The sequence below is a fragment of the Esox lucius genome, chromosome 1 (assembly GCF_011004845.1).
Source record: "Esox lucius isolate fEsoLuc1 chromosome 1, fEsoLuc1.pri, whole genome shotgun sequence".
In the NCBI taxonomy this organism is placed as follows: Eukaryota; Metazoa; Chordata; class Actinopteri; order Esociformes; family Esocidae; genus Esox; species Esox lucius.
In genome coordinates, this window is record NC_047569.1 from 25,517,271 (window position 1) to 25,542,442 (window position 25,172).

The 25,172-nt window shown below is 41.8% G+C and overlaps 4 protein-coding genes and 3 non-coding genes across 13 annotated transcripts; 1 reads left to right on the forward strand and 6 right to left on the reverse strand.

Annotated features, from left to right (window-relative positions):
- Nucleotides 1-770: 770 nt before the first annotated feature.
- Nucleotides 771-4,614, reverse strand: kctd14 (potassium channel tetramerization domain containing 14). Of its 5 annotated transcripts, none has more exons than XM_034292147.1 (5): nt 4,513-4,614; nt 2,252-2,378; nt 1,858-1,992; nt 1,360-1,512; nt 771-1,188 (listed from the first exon to the last, which is right to left on the reverse strand). In XM_034292147.1, the coding sequence occupies exons 1-5, from the start codon at nt 4,524-4,526 to the stop codon at nt 1,033-1,035; spliced, it is 585 nt and encodes a 194-aa protein (XP_034148038.1). In that variant the 5' UTR covers nt 4,527-4,614; the 3' UTR covers nt 771-1,032.
- A 3,914-nt stretch (nt 4,615-8,528) lies between these two features.
- rps3 (ribosomal protein S3) lies at nt 8,529-13,043 on the reverse strand. The gene is made up of 7 exons (XM_010870497.4): nt 12,967-13,043; nt 12,377-12,507; nt 11,376-11,469; nt 10,722-10,816; nt 9,826-10,013; nt 9,067-9,276; nt 8,529-8,603 (listed from the first exon to the last, which is right to left on the reverse strand). Exons 1-6 carry the CDS (start codon nt 12,994-12,996, stop codon nt 9,074-9,076), a joined length of 741 nt encoding a protein of 246 aa, XP_010868799.1. The 5' UTR covers nt 12,997-13,043; the 3' UTR covers nt 8,529-8,603; nt 9,067-9,073.
- LOC114840010 lies at nt 9,636-9,779 on the reverse strand. The gene has a single exon (XR_003782341.2). It is a non-coding gene; the product is annotated as a small nucleolar RNA SNORD15 (small nucleolar RNA).
- Nucleotides 10,103-10,251, reverse strand: LOC114840008. The gene has a single exon (XR_003782339.1). It is a non-coding gene; the product is annotated as a small nucleolar RNA SNORD15 (small nucleolar RNA).
- On the reverse strand, nt 11,146-11,294 carry LOC114840009. Its single transcript, XR_003782340.1, has one exon. It is a non-coding gene; the product is annotated as a small nucleolar RNA SNORD15 (small nucleolar RNA).
- Nucleotides 13,044-13,067: 24 nt separating the features above from the next.
- ints4 (integrator complex subunit 4) lies at nt 13,068-21,632 on the forward strand. Its single transcript, XM_034294774.1, has 24 exons — nt 13,068-13,207; nt 13,537-13,731; nt 13,911-14,028; nt 14,125-14,231; nt 14,348-14,474; nt 14,593-14,693; nt 14,956-15,006; nt 15,209-15,297; nt 15,464-15,584; nt 15,692-15,763; nt 16,040-16,214; nt 16,480-16,685; nt 16,821-16,963; nt 17,681-17,796; nt 17,876-18,009; nt 18,136-18,293; nt 18,380-18,473; nt 18,567-18,647; nt 18,831-18,961; nt 19,037-19,096; nt 19,270-19,429; nt 19,573-19,716; nt 19,883-20,003; nt 20,131-21,632. Exons 1-24 carry the CDS (start codon nt 13,154-13,156, stop codon nt 20,307-20,309), a joined length of 2,937 nt encoding a protein of 978 aa, XP_034150665.1. The 5' UTR covers nt 13,068-13,153; the 3' UTR covers nt 20,310-21,632.
- Nucleotides 21,633-22,576: 944 nt separating this feature from the next.
- aamdc (adipogenesis associated, Mth938 domain containing) lies at nt 22,577-25,088 on the reverse strand. 3 transcript variants are annotated; one of them, XM_020047443.2, is made up of 5 exons: nt 24,952-25,088; nt 24,733-24,845; nt 24,030-24,183; nt 23,763-23,858; nt 22,577-23,414 (listed from the first exon to the last, which is right to left on the reverse strand). In XM_020047443.2, exons 3-5 carry the CDS (start codon nt 24,159-24,161, stop codon nt 23,274-23,276), a joined length of 369 nt encoding a protein of 122 aa, XP_019903002.1. In that variant the 5' UTR covers nt 24,162-24,183; nt 24,733-24,845; nt 24,952-25,088; the 3' UTR covers nt 22,577-23,273. The 3 variants fall into 3 exon arrangements, with proteins under 3 accessions (XP_019903002.1, XP_010868749.1, XP_010868758.1); XM_010870447.4 differs by having other exon boundaries at nt 24,797-24,845; nt 24,952-25,087; XM_010870456.4 differs by lacking the exon at nt 24,733-24,845.
- Nucleotides 25,089-25,172: the final 84 nt, after the last annotated feature.

Below are 25,172 nucleotides of genomic sequence, written 5' to 3' on the forward strand. Positions count from 1 at the left end.
TTTTGTTGCCAGCAGTTTAGACATTAATGGCTGTGTGTTGTGTTATTTTGAGGGGACAGCTAATTTACACTATTATACAAGCTGTACACTCACTACTTTACATTGTAGCAAAGGGTCATTTCTTCTGTGTTGTCACATGAACAGATATAATCAAATATTTACAAAATTGTGAGTGGTGTACTCACTTTTGTGAGATACTGTATATATATTGTGACCCGAGAGGTGTGTGGGGGGTGTTCGAACACAGTGGACACCAGGCAGTTGGATGTTAGGTCTGCAGACGATGTCATTCAATACACAGAACTTAGAACTCAAATCAATCCTCACTATCCTCTTCCTTCAGGACAGTCTCTCCAGCCGGCTCTCTCCTGGGTCAAATAGGTAGTCACCTAGCTGATTGCCAATCAGGCCTCATTGTGCACAGCTGAGACGGCACCCTGGTGTTGGCTGCATCTGGCGCCTCCCAGTGGTGCAGCCAGCGCCTGGCAGTGCACCGGCCATCAACCACTATCCCCCACTGCTGACCCCACAATATATATATATATATATATATATATATATATATATATATTCTTTTTAATAAATAAACCCCCCCAATATCTCCAAACCTCCCATACATGTACTGTACATGCTGTGGAACATAGGTACCACACTGAATCTGAGACTTTTAGGAAAATGGCACTCTCCTATTGTTCCACACATTCCTTTAAAGCAAAGTATAACATTGAAAAAACTATATTTTAAAAATGAAATAATGATGAGATTGTGGCAAAGATCAAAATCATTTTTATTTAAATGACAGTCATGCATCAATCATGTCACTAAAATAAGACCCTAACTTCATTGGACAGAACATGAAACTCATGACCTTCCATGATAACCACTCTGAGTTGGTTCCAATCTTCAATTCTGAGGTTCAAGGAGTATGCAACGCCATCAAAGCTATAGATGTTATACACAACATACAGTAGATACTGTCATTCTTAGCCCTAGGCATCTTGGTTGTTTTGCCATATGGTCCTAGTTTTTCTGTTACCACCAGGTGAAGATGAGTTTGTAAAGGAAATCATCATTGGTCTTGAACAGAAAACCTCTGTCTGAGCTGTGAGGCTCATATCTGACTTTGTATCCCCTTGCTTCCACATCGATCTTGATGCAGTCCAACAGGTCAATTGCAGTTGGAGGGGCCTACACACAAATAAACACAAGCGTGCGCACCCACACACAAACACAAATCAACCACATTGAACTCTTGGAGAGTAACAGTTGCAAAAACAATATTTCTGTTTCAAAGAGGCATCAGTCATGTATATAAAACACCACACACACACACTCAAAACCCTCAGTACAGGTACACACCTTCCATGGTCCAAACCGCACCACTTCCTGATCCTCCAGGTTGCTGACAGCATTGCCACAGCGATCTAGGTCCTCTTCTGTTCTTATAACACACACAATGACAGCAGAGTGACGGGCAGCAATGGCTTCTGCTCGGGCCACTCTCACCAACACCTGGTAGCCACAGTAACAGTAGCCAGAAGTCATCTCTTGCATTTACTGTTGATATTAGTTATATGACAAGGACATTGTTGGTTTAGAGTTAGGAATAGTAAGTTATAGCAGCTACTCGACCAGGACATCAGTTTAACTTTTTTAAAGGAGTGGGTCAGTCCCATTACTTTCATTTTTCTTGTGTTTATTGGACAGGATAGGGAGGAAAAGATGAAAGGATAAAAAGCACAAAAGCAGCAGGTCAAATTGAAACCCATATTAGCAACATTACAGTGCATTATATTCAGAGGCAGTGGCTTAGAACAGTGGATAACCTCAAGCTACAGGTTATCAGGGCCATTGTACCTCCAGGTTCTCCTGGTAGTTGGGGACTCTGGCAATGAATTGCTGCCGCCCAACTGTTTCTCCAAACACTTGTGCAGAGTCCTGCAACTGCTTCACCAGGGATTTGATGTCATAGTGGAGCGCCTCCTGGTAAACCTGGTGAACATACACAGAAAAACTGGTATTCAGCCCCTTGGACTTTAAATGTTACACATTCAAATCGATCTAAATAAAATCATGTTTGCAACTGATCAACACTAAAAAGTTAAAGTGAAAAATAAAATCTAAATTTTTTTCTAAATGAATTACAAATATGAAACAGAAATGAATTGATCACTCAAATGTCGGTTAAGATGACAGCAATGAACGATGATTCTGATTCCCAACATCAGGGCTGCGTGGTTATTTTACAAACCTCCAGAATGTTCTCTGTGGGCAGTCGCTGTGTGCGTAGGAACTGGAGAATGGCACCAAAGTGTGTGCCATTGCGGTCAATGAAGTACCGTCCCTTGGCATCAGTGGGTAGTTTGGTTTGCTGACCACTATTGAACATGGAGGCCAGCAGAGAGTCAGGGTATTTACGCAGCGTAGACAGAGATGTGGTGAACACATGACCTCCAATGTTCAGCTGCACTACAGAACAACTCTGGAGACAGGGAAACTGCCACAGTTAGGACAGGTTAGGGAGAGGGACGGGTGGGGAGGGGTAGCAGGAACGTTAGGGTTAAGAACAGTTAGGGACAAGGTTAGGGATGGTTCAAAGAGTCAGGTCAAGGGCTTTGTCCAACTTACCTATTCTGTGTACTTTCACTATACATGAATGAAGAGCAAACATTGAAATTAATAAACATGATTTCAAAATGTTATTGCATAACGCAATGAAGTCTGCATAAAGATGTGTCAGAGTGCAGGGGCGTTCCTGGGCTACTGGTCTCAGCTGGTGGACTGACTCAGTGATAAGGAATGGTTACATTGTTACATAAATAATGTAGTCTCAAGGATATGCCTACTTGGTCAGCAGAGCAGGCAACACCCTTCTGAACACAAACAGTATGAGAGCTAATAAACCTGTAAATTGCCATCAGAATGAGCAAACCTTTGAGTCAGTGACAAAGCCAACTGAATCCACCAAGTAGAGAATGTTTAAGTTATGTTCCTCTGCTCAAACGTTTACCTGGATAGCCATCTTAATTATTTACTAAGCACATTGGAATGTCATTGGAATCGATCTGTCGATGAGCGGGCTCCAGCTGGGAAAATTCTTATACATCCATCCAGCACATACCAGACTTGGTGACATTAGAATTCGCCAAATTTCTGTAAAGGGCGCTCCACAGCCCACACAACCAGAAACAACCGAGCATAGCAAATGGTTGCAGTGTTGTTTTTTTGTCATAGAATTGGCAGCTCCCTCTCCTAGGCCAAACCGGAATATGTACAGATGCTATTACAAACATTCTATATTTAATAAGTGTAATTTGCATAGGGTTTCAGTCTGAAAACAGTCCCATTTTCATGAAGAGATTACACTGCGAAAATATTGTGGACACTCTTAGGTCTGTGTGCACCATTACACACACTGATTTTAACTATCCCAACCAAATTTGACCATGACAGAAATCAAGTTAACGGAAATGTATAGCTCTTTTTGCACTGTATCTTTATAGATTTTTGACTGAGTGAAAGTAAATGTGTTTCTTCATTCCAATGATAAATCAACAAATGAAAAGCCAAACAAGTCTTAGAATGTTTTAATAATCCCATAGTGTTCATGTTTTAATGACCCATGTGGGAATGCTTTCGAAAACCAATGAGTAGAAGCCAGTTGGGGGAATTTGTGTTTCTATTTGAAGTCCTAGCAATGCAGAGTCAAGTTATTAGCATTGTACATGCAGTTTAGATACAATGGTTGAACAACACGTGTAAGAAAATAACAGAAAAACAATAACTATTTTTAAAATCCAATTTGGAGAACATAAACATATACATATCCAATTTTCTTTCATAACATTCTAAAACCAAACAACTTCATGTTTTTCCACTTCGTGATCAGAATAAAATAAATGAAAAAATAAAAAATGGTATTGTTTATTTTAAAAGTAAAAAGGTTGACAGATATTAAATGTAAAAATGAACGAGCTAATTCCTGTTCCTCCACTATCGTAATAAATTGATTATTCACCTGAACAAACACTACACGGACCCCTTTAAGACACCAGTACATTACTTGTACAGTTGTCATTGCGAAGCAGTAACAGGTTTATTGCCGGTTTGTTAGTCTTTGCGCAAGAGGTCGCTGTTATGCCGTAATTCGACCCAGAATCAAATAGGAACTCTGACGTGTGAGTAGTATGAAAAGTTACAGTATATGAAACTAATCCATAACATCCAGCAAAAAATGTTTACATCCGCTTTTATTTTGTATTAACTTTGACTAGCCATCAATTCGGCACCTGAGCTGTATAAACGACCTCAGGGTAGTTCACATGAGGGTAATCCAGCAGTTGAATCTGCGAACTTTTCAAAACATTCCAGATAATATATTGAATGAATGGTTCCCATTAAAGTGTTTCTTACCACTAGTCTCGGCGACGACTGTTTCCCCGGCGATCTGCAGTCTGGAAGACTCATTTTCCTTTCCTACTGTTATAAGAAAAGTTTTGGGTGTGATAATACCTTGCAATGTACATGCTCCGGGCAGTATCACTGGTGAGTGGGCGTGGTCAATCCTGAAGTTTCAGGGACACGTTAAGTTGCAAAACGTTCTCAAGCGTTGCAGATGAAGAACTCCATGAATATAAGCATACAAAATGTCTAATTCTTCATGTCAGGCACATTTGTTTTACATAGTGTAACGCATGGTTGCTTGCCGTCGTTCAGTGAATTTATCGTTCAGTGAATTTGTCATAATAAATGTATTTCAATCAATGTGGTTAGTCAACCACTATAAAATGCAGACTCAGGAATTGCTGTTATTTAATACAAGAGACTTACACAGGCATCAAATGATTAAATAGGCCTACTGACCCCTGGGAAGACATGCCTGTGGAGGAGAGCAATTACTCAAAGGGACTAAAACAAACAACAACATTTACGTAAAAATCTAATATTTAGCATTTTCGTGAAAAAAAAAAATAACATTCTCAAATGGCACAGGAATATTTACATTGCATAGAAATCTCAAAAAGATCACACACACTCAAGATTGTGAAGGGAAAGCCCCGCCATATATTACAATGATCTGCATCGGACAACCAAGAGAGCCAGTGTCGACGAGATACAATTGCCTATTTATATTGGATCTTTCCAAAAAAGGAAACACGTACTGAACGCAACTCTAGTGTCAATATTATAATGTAACCAGTCTTGGCATCTCATCTGCAGGCACCCCAGGGTGTGTTTATGCATTGTGATTCGTTGACAATAATCCTGTCATCTGGTAGAACTCTGTACACCATAAAAGTGAAGCAGAACCAAGACTACACATGAAAAATACATCTCCTTATAATAGAAACATGCAACCCCAAAGAAGTTGTGACGCTGTGTAAAATGCAATTAAAAACAGAATGCAATGATGTGCCAATCATGTATCCCCATATGTAATTGAAAACGATGGTTTGTCATTTCATAATGCACCAAATGTTTTCAATGGGTGACAGGTCTGGACTGCAGGTAGGCCAGTTTAGCACCCAGACTCTTTTACTACGGAGCATGCTGTTGTATTACATGTAGAATGTGGTTTGGCATTGTTTTGCTGAAATAAGCAAGGCCTTCCATGAAAAAGACATCATCTGGATGGCAGCATATGTTGCTCCAAAATCTGTATATATTGTTCAGCCTTAATGGTGCCTTCACAGATGTGCAAGTCACCCATGGCTTGTGCACTAATGCACTCCAATTCCATCACAGATACTGGCTTTTGAACTGTGTGCTGATAAGCCAGATGGTCCCTCTCCTCTTCAGTCTGGAGGACATCCATGATTCCCCAAATTAATTTCAAATTTAGATTTGTCAGACCACCGGACAGTTTTCCACTTTGCCTCTGTCCATCTAAAATGAGCTGGTGCCCAAGGCAGCAGCAGTTCTGGATCTTGTTTTTTATATGGTTTCTTTGCATGGTAGAGTTTTAACTTGCATTTGTGGATGCAGCGATGTACTGTGTTCACACAAAGGTTTTCTGAAGTGTTCCTGAGCTCATGCATGTGATTTCCACTACAACTGAACCCCTCCCCATCCTCTCTGGAATTCTTTTAATACCCTATAATGTTACTGACCTGTTGCCAATTGACCTAATTAGTTGTGATATTCCACCAGGTTTAGTTTTTAACATTTCACCACTTTTCCAGTCTTTTGTTGCTTCTTTCCCAACTTTTTTGAAATGTGCTGCTGGTATCAAATTCCAAATGGGCATATACAGTGAGGGAAAAAAATATTTGATCCCCATCTGATTTTGTACGTTTGCACACCGACAAAGAAATTATCAGTCTATAATTTTAATGGTAGGTTTATTTGAACAGTGAGAGACAGAATAACAACAAAAAAGTCCAGATAAACGCATGTCAAAAATTTTATAAATTGATTTGCATATTAATTAGTTAAATAAGTATTTGATCCCCTCTTAATCAGAAAGATTTCTGGCTCCTGGGTGTCTTTTATGCAGGTAACGAGCTGAGATTAGGAGCACACTCTTAAAGGGTGTGCTCCTAATCTCAGTTTGTTAACTGTATAAAAGACACCTGTCCACAGAAGCAATCAATCAATCAGATTCCAAACTCTCCACCATGGCCAAGACCAAAAAGCTGTCCAAGGATGTCAGGGATAAGATTGTAGACCTACACGAGGCTGGAATGGCTACAAGACCTTTGCCAAGCAGCTTGGTGAGAAGGTGACAACAGTTGGTGCAATTATTCACAAATGGAAGAAACACAAAAGAACTGTCAATCTCCGTCGGTCTGGGGCTCCATGCAAGATCCCACCTCATGGAGTTGCAATGATCATGAGAATGGTGAGGAATCCCTCCTGAGATGTGTGCCAACCTGGTGGCCAACTACAAGAAATGTCTGACCTCTGTGATTGCCAACAAGGGTTTTGCCCCCAAGTACTAAATCATGTTTTGCAGAGGGGTCGAATACTTATTTCACTCATTAAAATGCAAATCAATTTATAAAATTTTTGACATGCGTTTTTCTGGATTTTTTGTTGTCATTCTGTCTCTCACTGTTCAAATAAACCTACCATTAAAATTATAGACTGATCATTTCTTTGTCAGTGGGCAAATGTACAAAATCAGCAGGGGATACATTTTTTCCCCTCACTGTATATCCCAAAAACAATAAAATGTCTCAGTTTCAGCATTTCATGTTGTCTTCATACTATACGCTGCTCAAACAAATTAAGGGAACAGGTAATCATTATAGTATAACACTAAGTCAATTAAACTTCAGGGATATCAATCTGTCCACAACAAGCACACTGGAGAGGCAACAGCGAGACAACCCCAATAAAGTAATGGTTTTGAAGGTGGTAGCCACAGACAATAGCTCTCTCCTTATCCTTCCTGACTGATTCTTCTATAGTTTTGCATTTTAGTCCTTGTCACTACTGGTGGCATGAGGTGGTACCTGCAGCCCTTTCAGGTTGTCCAGCTCCTCCAGGATGGCACATCCATACGTGCCATCGCAAGGTTTGCGGTCTCCCCCAGCACAGTCTCAAGTGCATGGAGGAGATACGAGATGGATCGTTACACGAGGAGAGCTGGACAGGGCCGTAGAAGGGCATCAACCCAGCAGCAGGAGTGGTATCTGCTCCTTTGTGCAAGGAACAGGAGGAGCACTGCAAAATGGAGCCCTACAAAATGACCTCCAGTGGGCTACTGGTGTGCATTTGACACTGCCAAGTAGTGCCACAGACTGTCCAGGAGCTCAATGATGACCTGATCCAGGTCTGGGATATCCCCGAGCTCATCAAGAGCACACCCAGATGTTGTTGGAGTGCATATACATGTGGGATCCATACTGAGTCACATTATGAGCTGCCGTGATGAAATTCACCCAAGTTGGAACAGCCTGTGATTTCAATTGCTTACTTTGATTTGCCAGTGTTTGAATCCAGCACTCAATCAGTTGGTGATTTTGATTGCCATTGACTGTCATTACATCATTTTGTTTTTAACAAGTTACACAATGTACAATAAAGATTCTTTAATATATTTCCTTCAAGACCTGATGTGACAAAAGGTTCCCTTACTTTTTTGGGGCTGTGTATTTTCTATTAAGTATAGGCTTGAAATGATTTGCACATCAGTGCATTGTTTTTTATTTACATTTCCAAAGGGTCCCAACTTTCTTGGAAACAGGGTGGTTGTAACATTTATTCTAGTCAGAAGTTAAACTTCACCAGAAATCATAAAAAAGGCTTTAACAGACTGAAAATAACCTGACGAACACTTGCATTGCCAGAAAGTTTTGTTTGCCTGTCAATGAACTTAAGCAGTGTCAGAAGCTAGATTCCACATGGTTATTTGCAGGCATAATGAGACCGTCAGAGACCATTTTTGTGGACATCTCATATATTTTTATTACAATAGGGTTCAAGAAGAGTTGCCCAGGCTGTTTCTTGTATTTATAGAACCTCAAGATATGGGATTGGAAAATAGACTTTATGCTCAAACAAGTTGAGACCATAACCAGGTGTATTTTTTACATTTTATTTTTTTTGTACAGAAAAATCCCAGGTTCCTGCTTCCATTAGAGTATGAAGTTGGACATCTGGAGAGAAAAAGAAAAAAGACAATTAGAATAGCCAACATTACAATACCACACTAACCCGACCTCAAGGTATTTAACCAGGGCACTATAATGTGTACAGTGCCACAGAAACATGTGTATTTGAAGTCAGAAAGCCTTGGCAGATAAAATGCTTTGATGTCTAAGAGACAATGCTCTGGGGCACTGAATCCAGAGACAGAACATGACCCTGAGACACCAGAGTTTGTCACAATAATGAGTTGGGATGTATCACCAACAAAAGGAAGGAGGCTTCATAAAGTAAAACACCCTGAGAGTAAGAAAACAGGAGTGCATCACATGCAAATAATGTTACAACAAGCCCCCTTTACAATTAATACATTCATGAATACAGCATACAAAAGAGCTCTTTAAATGTAAGCCACACTTCACATCCACTAAGCAGTTTGTACAGTAGCCTCATATGGCTTTGTTAGTCTTATACCTGTCTACTACTGTGCAGTAGGTACAGGAGTCTGTGGCATGGCTGCTGGGGCTTCTGGCTTGGCCCCTTTCTGCTCTGACACAGGGGTTGAGGGGATGGTCTCGTCCTTGGGCTCCACAATGCTCACATGGTCAGGCAGAGGCTTCTTAGGACCGATCTTACCACTGGGGTCCCACGGTAACATGATCTTCACCTTGATGCCCAGCACACCTAAGACAGAAACACACTTCAGTGTTCAGACAGACCCTGCCGTAGCCCAACAGTTATCAGACATTCTGTTTGGAGGGCGTGTTTTGGACAGATGAAGCATACAAGGGTTAGTCCATGTTGAAATATACAGCTCTGGAAATAATTTAGACCACCACACCTTTTTCTTTCCTTTCCAAAAAAGTTGAAAAGGAAGGTTGAGTGAAGGGTTAAAATTAAGAGACGACTAAAAATGTAACGCTTCTGTTCCTCACTCAAAACTTTCCTTTTCAACTTTTTTGGAAAGGAAAGAAAAAGGTGCAGTGGTCAAACATTTTTCCAGAGCAGTTTGTTCAAAAGAATAGACAAGTGTAATTATCAGCCCTTCTCAGACAAATGCCTCGATGTCCTCAACTGAAGAAACACACTGCTCTGGGGCACTGAACCCAAAGACACAAAACACGACTCTGAGGGCCCCAAAGACTGGGTGTGTCCCATTCCGACTCGTCATCGTATCATCACTGAAGGCACTGGTGTTGAAGTTTAGTGTATAGGCGTTGATTTGGGACTGACCCTGTCTAAGCAGAACATGGCGTACAGCGGTGTCTACATAGTAGTTGACTGGGTCTCCACTGTGGATCATCAGGCCGTCAACAAACTTCATGGACTTGGCCCTCTGACCTCTCAGCTTCCCAGAAACCACCACTTCACATCCCTTAGAGCCACTTTCCATGATGAACCTCAGCACACCATAGCAAGCCCTGGCAAGGAAGAGGGTGGAGGAAAATTAATGGATGCATGGAAAACGGCATGAGACAGCTGGGGTGAGAAAGATTCCCTCTGACATTTTCCTTCTCAGACAAATGCCTCGATGTCTTCAACTGAAGAAACACACTGCTCTGGGGTACTGAACCCAGAGACACAGAACGTGACCCTGACCCTGTGACCCCAGAGACAGGCTGTGTTCCATTCCGACTCGTCATCGTATCATCACTGAAGGTAAATTCTACTGTACATCACACTATTCATTTCTGAGTGGTAACCTTTCTACAACCCAATCCCTCAGCAGTTAAAGAGAGAACACTTGTTAAACTTGCGATAGCTGCAGTAAGTTTACTGAAACATCTTCCAAAGGCAGGAGTACATTCGGTTGAGTGGATACTTAAGAGGCATTTACAGTTAATTATCATCCTAAGCTAACAAGGTAAATGCTCAACATACTGTATAATGCAAAAAAGATAATTAAAATTGAAACATGGGTCTCTTTTGCAGTACAGCCCTGTTTCACAGCAATAATAAAAACAGCAATATATACATATCCAGACACGTTGTACTGTCCACATTAACCCAAAAGATCATTCCAAATTCTAACCTGTCACATTATGGGATGACAACTGTAGCATTAGAAGATGCTACAGAACAGGCTGTCTATCAAAATCAAGGTGTAACAATTTACAGGTAAGGCTTACCTACGTACGGCCAGACCTCCCAGCAGCTTGTAACGCAGAGATTCAGCCTGAGCAATGGCACACAGACCACGGGTTGCCACCTTCTCAGCATACAGCTAGAGACAAAGAGTGTGGGGGGGGGGGGGGGGGGGGGTGTTTACCATTCTACTCAGAGGTGGAGAGTCCTAACTAAAATGTATTCCTTTAAACCAGGTGTAGAAAGTTAAGAGCCTTTATACACAAATGTATTAATACAAGGAAGAACTTCCTGATGCAGCAATGTTAGATCTGCAGAACCACAACCAGTAAGCAGCATGCGTAGCACCTGCCATTTTTATTGTTGCAGAAATGGGTACTAACTGTCCACCATACACAAAAATAAATAGCTATAATTTGTTTAAGAAGAATCTGTCTAAATTCATAGATTTATTTCACTAGATTAAAACCTTCTCAGACAAATGCCTCGATGTCTTCAACTGAAAAAACACACTGCTCTGGGGTACTGAACCCAGAGACACAGAACGTGACCCTGACCCTGTGACCCCAGAGACAGGCTGTGTTCCATTCCGACTCGTCATCGTATCATCACTGAAGGAAATCGGTTTCTCAGAGGGGTGACATGTGACTAGCTGTCAGAAGAGTAACAAGTGGAGTGTTTAGTGAATGCATATTCACCTCAACACTGCCCTCTGGGAAGCCGAACCTCTTCTGAACAACAGCAGTTAGCTCCCGGATGCGGCGCCCCTTCTCTCCTAGAACATTCTGGGTCCTGAAACAACATTGCAGCATTAGTCAGGTGCGCTATAATGCAACCATTTATCAATCATCTTGTTTTCCTGAGAAGACCAATTTCAAATAACAGATCCTATTAAGATCGTAAATCAGAAATATGTTACGTATTCTGTGAACTGCTCTTCACAACATGATAGGCGGCTGTAATTCGTTTATCAATTTGGGGTTGTCTACAGCCCGTTTGGCCGAAATACATGCTGAAGGGACTTGAACTACAGGGGCACCACAGACACTTTAATGCATGAACAAGTGAAAATCTAAGCGGGAAGAGTGACAAAGATAAAAAGCAAACATTTTAATACGATACTATGAATTTAAATGGGGAAATGTAGACTGTTTACTGGCCTCGGGCCATCATTAATGTGTAACTCTGATTTGTAAAGTCACATTTCACATACTGGAACCTTCTCAGACAAAAGCCTCGGTGCCTTCAAGTGAAGAGAAACGCTCTGGGGAACTGAACCCAAAGACACAGAAAGTGACCATGACCCCGTTCCCCCCAAGACAGACTATTGTCATCATATTATCATTAAAGGCAGGTGTTTCTGGTTAAGATTCAGGTACAAAATTAAACCTCAGATTCCAAAATTCAGACTGTTAGGTGACACTCATGGTGACAACTTCCTGAAGTTCCCAGCTGTTAGAAAGCAGTAGCACTTGTTGTTCTCTTATTATTTTATCCATCTTTCAATCCCATCCATTTCTCCCAAAATAACTCAAGAAAACAAACGTCCTAAAGAGGACATTCACTTTTGTCAACAGCATCTACTAAGAGTACAGGATGTAAACTAGATAATGTGCCGAACAGTACACGTTAACCTTAACCATACCACTGGTCACAAATGACATACAACCAACACCCTTTATATCAAGACAATTATTACCTGGTCGCTAGAATGATGATCTCGGTTCTGGTCGGGGTCACACGTACCTCCACACCGGAGTACCCATCCTCGGCAAGTTCACGAGTCAGAAACTCGTTTAGCTCGGCTTTGAAGATTCCGTCCGCGACGAACTAAGTGGGGACAACCAAAAGCTGACATTTTTACCCTGTTACTTACTTGTAGTTGCCTACCAAGCTAGTAGGTTACAACTATAACATACAGCAAAAAATAAGACACGCTTTGGTGAGATGCCTTGCACCAGTCTCCAGACTCAATATACAATGTAAAGTCACCGAAACTATAGTCAGATTGGTTGGTAGCTACAATTTCAAGCAATTACATGCTTTGAAAGGCGATAAGGCTGTTTATTCGCTAATGTTACATGCACCCCGTGGCATGTTCAGAAGCAGAGTAATACTTGTGCCAGTAAGCAGGCTGCGGCAATCTGAGGCAATCCTCTTTAAAGAAAAAGACGAGGACACCGAACACCACAACAATATATTCCTTAGTCCTGTTGCTAACACATTAAATTGTGATTTGGTATAAACAGATGAGTTTTCACGATTATTTTGTGACAAATTCGAACTAACCTTCCTCTTTTTAGAGATTTGCACCGCCATCTTGCCGAAGGCCGCTGACAGGAAAGGAAATTCCTTAAAACCGGAAGTGTATTTATACCCATAATTGCGACTTCCGTCGACAGTTGATGAGGATGGGCGCATAGCAGCAAAAAAATAAATCGCTAACTGTTGTCCTGTAACGTTACATTATTTGGAAATGGCAGCACATCTTAAAAAGCGAGTTTACGAGGAATTTTCGAAAGTTGTCCAGGTAGGTAGACAACGACTAAACATTCATAATTAAACATATTGTGAGTAGTGGCCTTACCAAGATCGCTACAATATTGTCTATTATTGTACAGTAGGAAGCTAGCTAGCTAACTGCAGACTTGGTCAAAAAATATCTAGTGAAATGCACCATATTTTGTCCAGCCATAACACTTTTTAATGTCCCATACACCGAAAAGTTCACAGGGACCTAAAGAAAGCCAGTGGCAGCTAACGTTAGCTAGTGTACATTTGCAGTCTTTTCCTTATTTAAATTTTTGTACAGAAGTGGAATCATGCAAATTTGTCAGTTGTCTCTCTGTTTATCAACAGCTTCCTCAAGAGGAAGCTCCTGCTAAGAAGCTCCGTTTGACCAAGCCCAGTAAGTCTGCAGCGCTGCACATTGACTTATGTAAGGCCTCCAACCCCACTGACGCCCTGCAGTACCTGCTGTCCTTTGCCCGCAGCTCAGTGGAGGCAGAGAGTGTGGAGGGGGTGGTGCGCATACTACTGGAACACTACTATAAGGTTCGGTAGCCCTGGGTTCCATCCTTCCCATTTTCCCCTCTCTGTGACCATACTCTTTCTATCCTTTCTATTCTCAAGGAAAATAAAAGTGTCTCCTACTTTTATCCTCTGTCCCTTTTTTCTTTCACTCATGGTTCTTCCTGTAAGGGAATCATAACAAAATGTCTGTCTGTCTGTAGGAGCAGGATAACTCTGTGCGTCTGAAGATTGCCTCTGTAATAGGCCTACTCTCTAAGACCCAGAACTTTAACCCCGAGAGTATCCTAGATGACACACTAAACACATTCAACACAGAGAGTAAGTTACATTCTGCATACATAAACTTAGTGAACTACTTGTCCGTATCGTCAATTACCTAGTTAATGTCTTTCTCTGTGTATGATCTGTTTCCAGAGTCCCACCAGGTTTTAGCTCAGCTGCTGGACACTCTGCTGGTCATCGGCACCCAGCTACCAGAAAGCCCTGCTGTAAGACATAGACTCATAGAAGTGGCCTGCAAGGTAACACACACACACACACACACACGGTTTGCAAGTTAAACTTATTTATTTCCTTTCTCTTATCAAGCTCTCTCATTCACCTCTTTAATCCCTCTCTTTCCTCCTCTCTGCTTCAGCACCTGTCAGACACATATTTCGGCGTGAGGAACAAATGCCTGCAACTCCTGGGCTGCCTGGGCAATGTTGACACACATCTAAACAAAGACGGACACGGATCAGTTCCACCTGGGATTGTTGCTCCTGGTGTGTATTTTTATCTGTGCTATTCTGGGTATTTGAGTCAACAATGGTAAACATGTATAAGAGGTTTATTTCCTTAATTAAAATGGAACAGCAGAGTGACAACTTTTCACCATCCCAGGGGGGTCTGGGGGAATTGGTGTGAGAGACGTGCAGAGCGTCATCAGTGACTACTTCACTGACCAGGACCCCAGGGTACGCACAGCGGCCATCAAAGCTATGGTATGACCACCGATCCTCTGGTTATGACCCACACACCTGACCCGCTCCCTCTGAGCGCATGCCCTAATCAATACTGTCTGTTGAGTCAACATGGAGAGGCCAAGACATGGTGCCTCCCGAAAACACGCTACAGGTTTGGTGGATGGGAGACTTAACAGACAATCCCAAACATAACAGGACACTTATGTAGACGTTATGCATTTGTCTGCTCCTAAATGTCTAGATGGATCGATTTTTTTCAGTCTTCTGCTTTTCCTTTCAGCTGCAACTGCATGAAAGGGGCCTGAAGATACAACAGGCCATATATGACCAGGTAAGTAGGTAAACTAATGCATGAGTAGATTGCTGAAAGAGCAGTCATGCAAAACATAATCATTTTGATCCATGAATCTAAGAGGCCAGTAACAGAGTTCTATAGAGGCTGATATAATTGCATATGACAATGTTTTAAAAGTACATAATCATAATAGGACAAAAGAAGACCTGTGTGTTTCTCTAATTTTGTGTGTGTCTAGGCCTGTCGGCTGCTGTGTGATGACTATGAACAAGTGCGTTCTGCTGCAGTTCAAATGGTGTGGGTCCTTAGTCAGCTGTATCCAGAGAGGTGAGGCGGGCACACACACAGGCTATGTTCGAGGTTTTCTTGATGCATCGTGGGTTAAGTGTGTGAATGACTGCACTACTGACTCCAAACAATAAGAGGAGGAACATTATATGGCTGTGTATTTGGCTGTGTGATTTGTAACAGAAGGTGCCATCTATCCATTTAGTATTGTACCCATCCCGTCGTCAAATGAGCAAGTCCGTCTGGTCGATGACTCGTTTGGTAAGATCAGTCACATGGTCTCTGATGGATCCTGGGTCGTCAGGGTGCAGGCCGCCAAAACACTGGTGAGTGTATATCCACACAGATGGTGTGGGTCTTTAGTCTGAAAAGATCACATTGATCTTTCAAGATAGTCTTGACCTTATCTTACTTTATCTCCTGGCTCCTTCAGGGAAACATGTTGCAGGTCAGTCCCCAGTTTCTAGAGCAGACTCTGGACAAGAAGCTGATGTCTGACCTCAGGGTATGTAGTGTGTCTGTGTGTGTGAGAGAGAATGGGTGAGATGCAGGTGTAACCACATGTAGGGACCTGAAGTAAATACTAATGGTAAATCCTGACAAACCAGTCACTTTATTATAGGAGAAGAGCTGTAAGTCCTAGTTCATGGATGTAAATATCCTTAACAATCCAACACGTTGGAGTACAGAGCTAAAACCACACCACTGGTGCCACTGTCCCAATGCTAATGTAACTGCACTCTACCCAGTGTGACCTATATGTAATGATTCTATATCTCAGAGGAAACGCACGGCTCATGAGCGGGCCAAGGAGCTCTATACATCTGGTGAGTTCTCCTCAGGAAGGAAGTGGGCTGATGATGCTCCCAAAGAGAAGGTGGACACCTCTGCTGTCAACCTAATAGCCTCTGGGGCCTGTGGAGCCTTCGTACATGGACTGGAAGACGAGATGTATGGTAGGTGTGTGTGTGTGTGTGTCCCAGAATTCAGATTTAAATTAAAGTATTGTGAAACCAAACCTTGTATCACTATCTAAATTACACTGTTGTGAAAATATTGTTATGTTTGTTTTTCCCTGTAGATAGAATTGTACCGTGCCTGTGTTTTTCTCTGTAGAAAGAATTGTACCGTGCCTGTGTTTTTCTCTGTAGAAAGAATTGTACCGTGCCTGTGTTTTTCTCTGTAGAAAGAATTGTACCGTGCCTGTGTTTTTCTCTGTAGAGGTGCGTAATGCGGCTGTGGATGCACTCTCTGCTCTCGCACAATCATCTGCCAGCTTTGCTGAGAAGTGTCTTGACTTCCTGGTTGACATGTTTAATGATGAGATTGAGGAAGTCAGGTTACAGTCAATCCACGTTCTGCGTCAGATCTCTACTAACATCACCCTGAGAGAAGACCAGCTCGATACTGTACTGGCTGTACTAGAGGTAGCTAACCTGCAGAGATACCCTCTCATGCTCTTCAAACTCCAATACGCTTCACAGTTGCACAGTAACATAGTACACTTTTCATGTTACAATATAAAATGTTCCTTAATTGAACACAATGTGCTCCATGTGTAGGACTCTTCTCGTGATATCAGAGAGGCGCTACATGAGTTGATTTGTTTCACCAATGTGTCGACTAAAGAGTGTATACAACTGGCCCTGCTGGAGCTGCTGAAAAACCTCACCAAGTACCCCACTGACCGCAACTCTGTCTGGAAGTAAGTGTGTGCGTGCGCACACGTGCATGTCAGAGTTTCTGCAGGGACATTTTGAGCCAGTTGAGACATTAACCTGATCCATAAGCCTAATAGATGTATCAGCAAAATCTGTTTGTCTGTGTAATATCGCCATAGTAAAATATTTACATACTTTATTGATCAGGTTTGTCCTGTGTGGAAAAAAGTAATATTTCTAACCGGCTCTGAGACAGTAGATGTCATGAATATGTAGTGAGGCTTATGCAACCGATCAGAAAGTTTCACTTAAATGTTGATCACCGGTTATTTCTTCACATTAGAAGCACAGAAATCTACACACAGTAATGTAGGTTATGCGCTAATGTTTCACAATTAATTTATTAGCTGGAGAACATTGCTCAAAGCCAATGGAAGTATCAGTTAAAAATGTTGAAATTGGGCAATTATTAAGATGCAACAACTACAATATGACCATTATTGTGTCTTTGACTATTAGACAATTAAAAATGATTTGAAAACCAGTAGAACTTGATATGGTAGATTTGATGGCATAGGCTATGAACAAATGTTTATAAAATAATTTTGGGATGGTTACTTTAAAACAATAGCAATAGTAAAGACAGCCTTTGCTGGCTAATTGAAAACCTCAGCTGTGTGCATGCCTGTTGCTTTCCAAGTGGTTCAATAGGGCTTTAATAGTATCCCTCTTGTTCCCAATTTTCTTCTCTCTCTCTGTAGATGTCTGAAGTTTTTAGGTGGTCGTCATCCTACCCTGGTGTTACCGCTGGTTCCAGAGCTTCTCAGTACTCACCCATATTTCCACACTCCAGAACCAGACATGGACGACCCTGCCTGTATCCTACACAGACACACCTACACGCACCTACACCTCCGTTCCCACCGCTGTTGTGTATTCCTGACCTAGCAAAACAGATATTGCAGTGTTGGTGTTGGTGTTCAATGCAGCACAGTCTTGTCCGACCATGACTGCCCTGTTCTCAGACCACACCTTCCGACATTACACCTACCTACGGGACAGCCTCTCTCACCTAGTCCCTCCTCTCAGGGTAAGATACAGATCAACCCTGAGAGGAGGGTTGCCCTTTAAATACAGAACTCTGTGGACTGGCCCGGTTCGAGGCCTTAAACAGGGTTAGACCTACTCACTGTGATATGATATTGTGTGTGTTTAGCTCCCAGGGAGGAAGCAGGCTCCAGGGGTGTGTGGAATCGATGGTTCAGGCAGTGTGGAGTCTGCTCAGCTGTTTCTTCAACAGAGTCTTTGTAGAGTCAGCACTATACACAACCTACAGGACCCTGGCGCTCAGGACCTGCTCAACTTTACTATCAGGTACACACACACACACACACACACACACACACACACAATCAATGCCTTATGAAACAATCTTTGATAAATGTTGTGTGTTCTGTCAGAGACCTCCAGAGACTGGGGGAGCTACAGGCAGAGCTGGCCGGGGCTGCTGACTTCTCTGCCACCTACCTCCGCTGCCAACTACTGCTCACCAAGGTGTGTGTCTGTTTCGGACTGTCCGCATTTCCATTGGTCTAGAATGACCAAAACATGTTCCCCCGTGTTCTTCTCTTTGCCTCTTTTCCTCAGGCCCTGCAGGAGAAGTTGTGGACTATGGCCGTGCCTCTCTGCCTTAAACACAACGCCATGGCAACCGCTGCTGCCAAACAGGTACATGCACACACTGATATGCTTTTCTGTAATTGTTTCGTACAGACTGATTTTATGTCAGAGGGGCAGATGGGCAGGTTGGAGAATAGGTCAAAGGGTGAAGGAGGGGGATTGAACCTCTGGTTCTAGGGAGGTGTCTTATGCTGGGAGTGGACTTGTGGATAATAATGTTTATATTGGTAGATCCTGGAAGAGACCTACAAGCTGGAATTCCTGTACAGTGGACTGGAGAACAGACAGGTGGCCACCATTCACCATGTCAGGCTACAGGCTAAAGCTCTGCAGCTAGTCCTTACGGCCCGCACCAGACGGGGGTTAGTACACACACACACACACACACAGCTTCATCACTCTGACTACCAAGCAGCTCAATCCTTTTTTTTCTGCAGGGTAGAACCTCTCATCAGTGTCTGTGAGAAGTTCCTTCAGGAAGTGGAGTCTTTCCAGAGGTACATCCTTTAAGTCCTTTCAAAATTGTATATTGGCCCTTTATGATCCCAAACAGCAACTTACGTGTTTGTATTGCATTAGAGAAATGTTCCAACTTATCACCACAAGGTGGCAACATTAACCTGACAAAGCATAGCTTTTCATCACCTGATGAATCCTGTCCTCTCCTAAGGTTGTTTGTTATAGAGCTGCCCCACCTCCAGGACAGTTTTGTTGGGAAGCTGCTGGAATTGAGTCCCAGACTATCTGCTTGCAAGCCTGGAGAGCTGGTAAAGATCCTTCAGACCACATTGAGACAAAGTGGCTTCCTAAACCTTCAACTACCTGAACAGGTAAAGTCATACTGAGTGTTATTATACTGGTGAGGGCCTAATAGGAAGCCAAATGGACCTTCTTTCTATGGGTTACTATAGTAATATCCACATACATACATGCACAAGTAATGGTACCAGGTGTATTTTGCATTGACTGACAGATCCAGCGTGCCTCAGGGACCATCATTGAGCCAACAGGGGAGTCTGACAACCCGCTGCGTTTTACCTCTGGCCTGGTGGTGGCGCTAGACATTGACGCGACACTGGAGCACGTACAAGACCCCCAGAACACTGTTAAAGTACAGGTAGGCACCCTCCTATTTGCAGGCAGGTGGCATTCCTGTTTGCTACACAACTATTCACTTGTACACTCAACCTGATGGATTCAAAAAGAAATTGACTGGTGTGCAATATGGGACAAACCTCATTCCAGAAATGCTTGGACCAATCCTGTTTCTTCCCCCCGTCCAGGTGCTGTATCCAGATGGCCAGTCCCATGTGATTCAGCCTAAACCTGGAGACTTCAGGAGTCCTGGACCACACCGCCACCGCCTCATTACACAGGTCTACTTGTCTCACTCCGCATGGACTGGTGAGGACCGGCACACAAACACACGCACACACACAATACCTTGAATGGCTGGCAAGGGCTCACACTTCCTCATGGATGGTTGTGGACAAACTGAGTCTCTCTCACTTCCTCTCTGTGTCTCTCTCAGAGGCGTGTCAGATTGAGGTGAGGCTGCTGCTGGCCTACAGCTCAGCTCGTCTCTGTAAGGCAGCGTGGCGTGACGGCACCACCGAGGGTCTCCAACCAACCGACGGCACCACTGAGGGAACAATCCCTTTCGGCAAGCCTGTCAAGGTCTTTATCATGCCCAAACCTGCTCGCCGATGACACCAATGACTCCTCTTCAAAATATACACCTCTTTTCTCTCACTTTTCCTGCCCTGACCTGCTAGTCCTTAGACACAAGCCTGGGATTTGGGAATGAGCCACTGTGTGGCTCTCCACCTCCCAATAATACCCTATTTTTTTTTTCTTGGCTCTTTTTACTGCAACGGTAGACTGTTGCAATATTTTTCCAAATCAAGCAGGCTTAAAATGCCAGGATGTCACACTTATTTGGCCTGTTCATAGGTACTGAGAATAAATGGTCAGTGAATGTTCATAATTGTAGCTGTGTTCATTTCAATTAACCCTGTAAAGCCTGGCACATCAAATAGTAGCCTGAAAATGCTAATATTTTAAATGTAAGTGTTTAATGGACCCTTTGAGAAAATATCACAATTTTTTAATATAATGTACATATATGCTAATTTTTAGGTATCATATTTGATTCATCAGGCATTTATGGCAATTTATTGATCACTACAATTTTTATTTTAGAAAACCGAATAGACTTTGTTTATTGCATTTGGATCATTTCAGTTGGTTTGGAACTTTTTTTACTACTGGAACCATTTTTCACCTTCTTATTTTGCTGTGGGGGGGGGGGGGTCCTGTTCTAGAGAGGATAGTGGTCTACTCTACTTCTGCACTAGTCTGGTCGACACTTTCATCTCAAAATTCTTACTCATCCCTACTATCTGAGCTTCCCTCAGTAAGCATGGCATTAGGAGTCCATTTCTCATCATTCTCATCTGCCCCATGTCACTTGAATTGCCATCCATAGTCATGCTGATGACATTTTGAACACTATACTTCTTTGGCCACCTGAAAATACATCGCAATGAAATTCAGAGTATGCATACTCTGAATTTGGCAATATAACATACAGATTATGATGGCCAAGGAGTTATTTTTGTGAAAATCAATGATAAGAAGACTTCATCATGAGAGTGGGTTGCATATATAAAAAACACATATTTACATTGGAAATTGAGATATCTTCAATATATCCAAAGTTTCTTTAGTTTTATTAAAACATCTAAATTGTGTATTTGGCATTATGGTAGGCATAAAGCAGATTGCATCATGAAATCCAATGCAATGACCTTATATACCTGCTGTATCATATTTCATACACACATTATCAACACGATTTTACTATAAAAAAAAAAGGTACAAAATATTAAGTAATTATAAGTTGCTTCAATACAGTAAATATTCATATTGAAATATTACTAACAATAAAATGTTATTCTTACTGTAACCTTTTCAAAATGAACAGGTGTGTCGCTATATGAAAGCAGACATTTTTGATCGCTCATTCAAAAAGCCTGCTATTGCCTGCAGTGCACAGACTACGTATCAGATTCGCTAAAAACCTGTTGTATGCAAAGTATTGCTCATGTTGATGACGTAGAGGCCTCAGAAACTCATGTATCAAATATGATACAGTTGGCGTTACAGGGTTAAGTCATGTGACTGTTTTAGTGTGATGGTCTACTTCTATTCTTCGTGCTCATCTGGAATGAGGATGCAGTCCCCTATTCTCTAACAAGTCTAGGGGCCCTTTGTAGGGTACCATTTGAGACTCACTCTGGGCACCACCCAGTCTTTTCTGGCTGTAGCTATTCTTTTTCTTTTGCAGTCCTTACAATAAACCCCATTTAGCTGACTTGTTGATATGCTGTTGGTTAGCCAAGATCTTTTTAGTTGAGCAGTTGAAAAAAATACTTACATTTCTTCATGATGTACAAGACCGCTGTCTGATTCATTTTCCATAATTTGTATATTTTTTTGCTGCAATTGTTGAAACATTTAATCAACCTCCAAAACCACTGCTTGTCTCTGGAACTGCAAGTGTGTGTGAGTAGGTTTTTCTAACAAGCTATAACAATGGCACAATACAGTGTAACATTTACCCACAGACGAACGAGTGAAGTGGAGATTATCTACACCATTAAAACTGTAATTAATGCAAAATGAGCTGGTATAGGTATACCACTCTCAATTAAAACAAACTACTCAACATTATAATGGCACATGGTAAATAAAATGACTTTCTAACAGCTCTTTTGAGCCAAAGGTCTGTTTTCCAAAATTGTATTTCACTTTGAGGGTGTTTTCAAAATGCTGACATTTGAAAGCCATTGCCATCCCAGGGATGGCAATATCATATAGTTTAAGGACAAATTATTACATTTTAAATTTTAATAGCCCTGTTCATTAAATGTGTTTGACATTTTAAACAAGCCACCTTACTGAATACACACCTGTTGAATGACACATTTATTTTACAACCCTTTTTACCACAAAATGCTAACAGTTTACCTGGCCAATATCGCGAAGCATCCAGCACAGTGGAATGGAAGCTCCCTTGAAGGCAGAAAAGCTGGAAGAAATCTTTGGGTTTTAGCATTCTGGTAAAAGTACATCCTAAATCCTCTACTCAAACCAATAAGTGGTAGAGATTTAATTTCATTAGCACAATAATAAAAGTGTAACCTATCCTTGGTGGCTGACTTTCTGCCAAATTCACATCTCTGAACAGGGGAAAGAATGAGAAATTGACCAAGTCAGTGCAAGAGTTTCTGATTTGGAGTTGGATAACAAAATTATTTTTCTGAGCTTGAGTTTTTTCCCAATAAACTTTGTTTGACATCAGTAGAGAAAAGGTGAGAATGTCTAACTCATTTCATATAATTACAATTTCAAACATGCTCACTCTTCTAGGATAACTTAGGACATTTTTTGAAATCCATTTTCTTAAATTTGTGGCAGACTACTTCATTTCAGCGAAAGGACACAAATATGCAGTGAAAGCTGGCCAACTAACAATTTTCATCTTTCCCATATTGATTTCTGTATTTTTGAATGAGAAAGGATTCAGGATGAACTTCTACAAAATGAAAAACGCCATTGAGAGAAATCCAGGTAAGAGGGTTGGTCAGTCCTCTTGTTGCTGAGAGGACATCAGCAGGTGGAGTGGAAAACTCCACCCACCTTGGCTCCTTGACCAACCAGGTTGTTGTATTCTTTGACTGCCTTCTCTGTTTGCAGCACCCTCAGCTCCACTCCTCTTTTTTTGACATAGTCCACAGTAGAGGACGGGACCTGCATGGAAAGAATGCTTAGAGCTGTAGATGGATTATCATGTGACTGTTCCCATTTAAAAGCATTCATTTTTGAAATTATTTCTCAACCATATTCCTCACACCAGGAATGTGTTCTGTCTTGAGCTACACCATTATCAACAGCCTTTGAGTTTTGTCCTACTGTGTCATGGGTGTGGCCTGGTCAATAGTGGTGTGACAATTAGAAATCAAAAAACATATGCAGCACACCATCTACAATCTTCTCCCGGGCCACCATAATCACATTGTACTGTCCAACTGAGTATGAGAAGAATGAGTGTGTGTAGGAGGAGCTAGGGGAAGCATATGTAGGGGTTTATAGGCTTACCTGCATTGCTTCACTCATGCCTCGTCCAATGACCAGAGTCTCCACCCCTTTTTGTAGCACTTCCTCCAGATCTGCAGGCTGCACACCGGGGTGATGCTACACACACATACGCGTAAAAATAATGGGTATTCCAAAATCTCTAAGTACTTTCAAGAAAACGTACAAAAATATTTTTGTAATTCCACATTTTGAATGCGACAATATGAAAGGTGCCATTTGAGGCCGATGCTTGTGACAGTTGATGCCCACAGGTCTTATATAACTCACCTCCGTCCCAGTCTCTCTCCAGTCCCAGCCGCGGCTGCCCCCGGGCCACACCTTACAGTCCTTGTAGGCAGAGGAGCAGCCCTTCACCTTCATGTGTCCCCAGGACAGGGAAACAATCTCAGGTGACGACATTGGTCACAAGTCAGTCACTGGGCTAGAGGCACATTGGAAAGAAACATAACATTTCCTATAATGCAGGGGTGTTAGGTTGCATAGTTTAAAGCAGGATTTCTGGACCCCTGGACCCTTTTTGCGATTGCTAATACATCAGGGTCCCCCTCATAATCAGAACTTAACTGAATAAGGTGAAAACAGGTTTATTGTGGGCAGTGTATGGCAAAACATTAACTGGGTCCTGGGAAGTAACATTTTAAATTGGCCATGGTAATTTGTTGGTAAATATTTTATTTACCCACGGATCACATGCTATATTTTCACCCATGCCATGGCCGACTGGGAACTTGATTTTAATGTACTACAAGAGAAATATTTTAAAATACTGTATGAAACTTCACCAGCTTAAAGAGAAACAGAAGCTAAATTAATCTCAATAAACTATAATTAGATTGCATTTCTGTCCACGCGACCATAGTTAGATTGCATAACACTATCAACCTCAGCAAGTCGTGAAAACGAAAGACTGAAAATATAAATATATATTAAAGATTTTTTCCCCCCACGTATTATCTTAAAACAATAATACCGTTCACGTATTACTTTAACGCTGTCAGTTGTGATAGGCAAGGTACCCGGGTACTTTTTCTTACCAGGTTGAACGATAAAGAATGTCCGTAGCTAGCCTAACTGCTTGCTGATCTGTGGGGGTGGGAAATAGGTCAAATGACGCCATCTCCACAATTCGGAGGATTTAGCCGGAATTCCCAAATTGGAATTCATAAATAACTTTAAAAATATTTTTTACCTGTTCACTGTTGTCGTCTTAAAATCATTGAAATTATAGATTTCTCAATGGTTTAGTACGCCACATGAATAATTTATGTACCACTTCCTCGTGCGTCGCAGAAAGAGCCGCTTTCAAGACAACTAAGAAACACATGAACCACAGACGTGGAATTGTGAACTTTGTCTGACAACTTAAATACAAACTCTCTCACTCAAAGGTTATTGCAGCCTCCCTTGAAG

Excerpts from the sequence above, each read along its gene's own strand:
- aamdc (XM_010870456.4), bottom strand. The coding sequence starts at position 24,161 with ATGTCGTCACCTGAGATTGTTTCCCTGTCCTGGGGACACATGAAGGTG. Across the intron at positions 23,859-24,029 it reads GGAGAGAGACTGGGACGGAG|CATCACCCCGGTGTGCAGCC; the intron begins GTGAGTTATATA and ends ATGTGTGTGTAG. Across the intron at positions 23,415-23,762 it reads GCATGAGTGAAGCAATGCAG|GTCCCGTCCTCTACTGTGGA; the intron begins GTAAGCCTATAA and ends CTTTCCATGCAG.
- rps3 (XM_010870497.4), bottom strand. The coding sequence starts at position 12,996 with ATGGCGGTGCAAATCTCTAAAAAGAGGAAG. Across the intron at positions 10,014-10,721 it reads GGAGGTCTGGCCGTACGTAG|GGCTTGCTATGGTGTGCTGA; the intron begins GTAAGCCTTACC and ends CTTCCTTGCCAG. Across the intron at positions 9,277-9,825 it reads CCATGTTCTGCTTAGACAGG|GTGTGCTGGGCATCAAGGTG; the intron begins GTCAGTCCCAAA and ends TTTCTGTCTTAG.
- ints4 (XM_034294774.1), top strand. The coding sequence starts at position 13,154 with ATGGCAGCACATCTTAAAAAGCGAGTTTACGAGGAATTTTCGAAAGTT. Across the intron at positions 14,029-14,124 it reads AAACACATTCAACACAGAGA|AGTCCCACCAGGTTTTAGCT; the intron begins GTAAGTTACATT and ends ATCTGTTTCCAG. Across the intron at positions 15,298-15,463 it reads AGTCAGCTGTATCCAGAGAG|TATTGTACCCATCCCGTCGT; the intron begins GTGAGGCGGGCA and ends CTATCCATTTAG.
- kctd14 (XM_010870468.2), bottom strand. The coding sequence starts at position 4,467 with ATGAGTCTTCCAGACTGCAGATCGCCGGGGAAACAGTCGTCGCCGAGA. Across the intron at positions 2,498-4,413 it reads AGTCGTCGCCGAGACTAGTG|TTTCCCTGTCTCCAGAGTTG; the intron begins GTAAGAAACACT and ends TAACTGTGGCAG. Across the intron at positions 1,513-1,857 it reads ACTACCAGGAGAACCTGGAG|GTGTTGGTGAGAGTGGCCCG; the intron begins GTACAATGGCCC and ends TGTGGCTACCAG.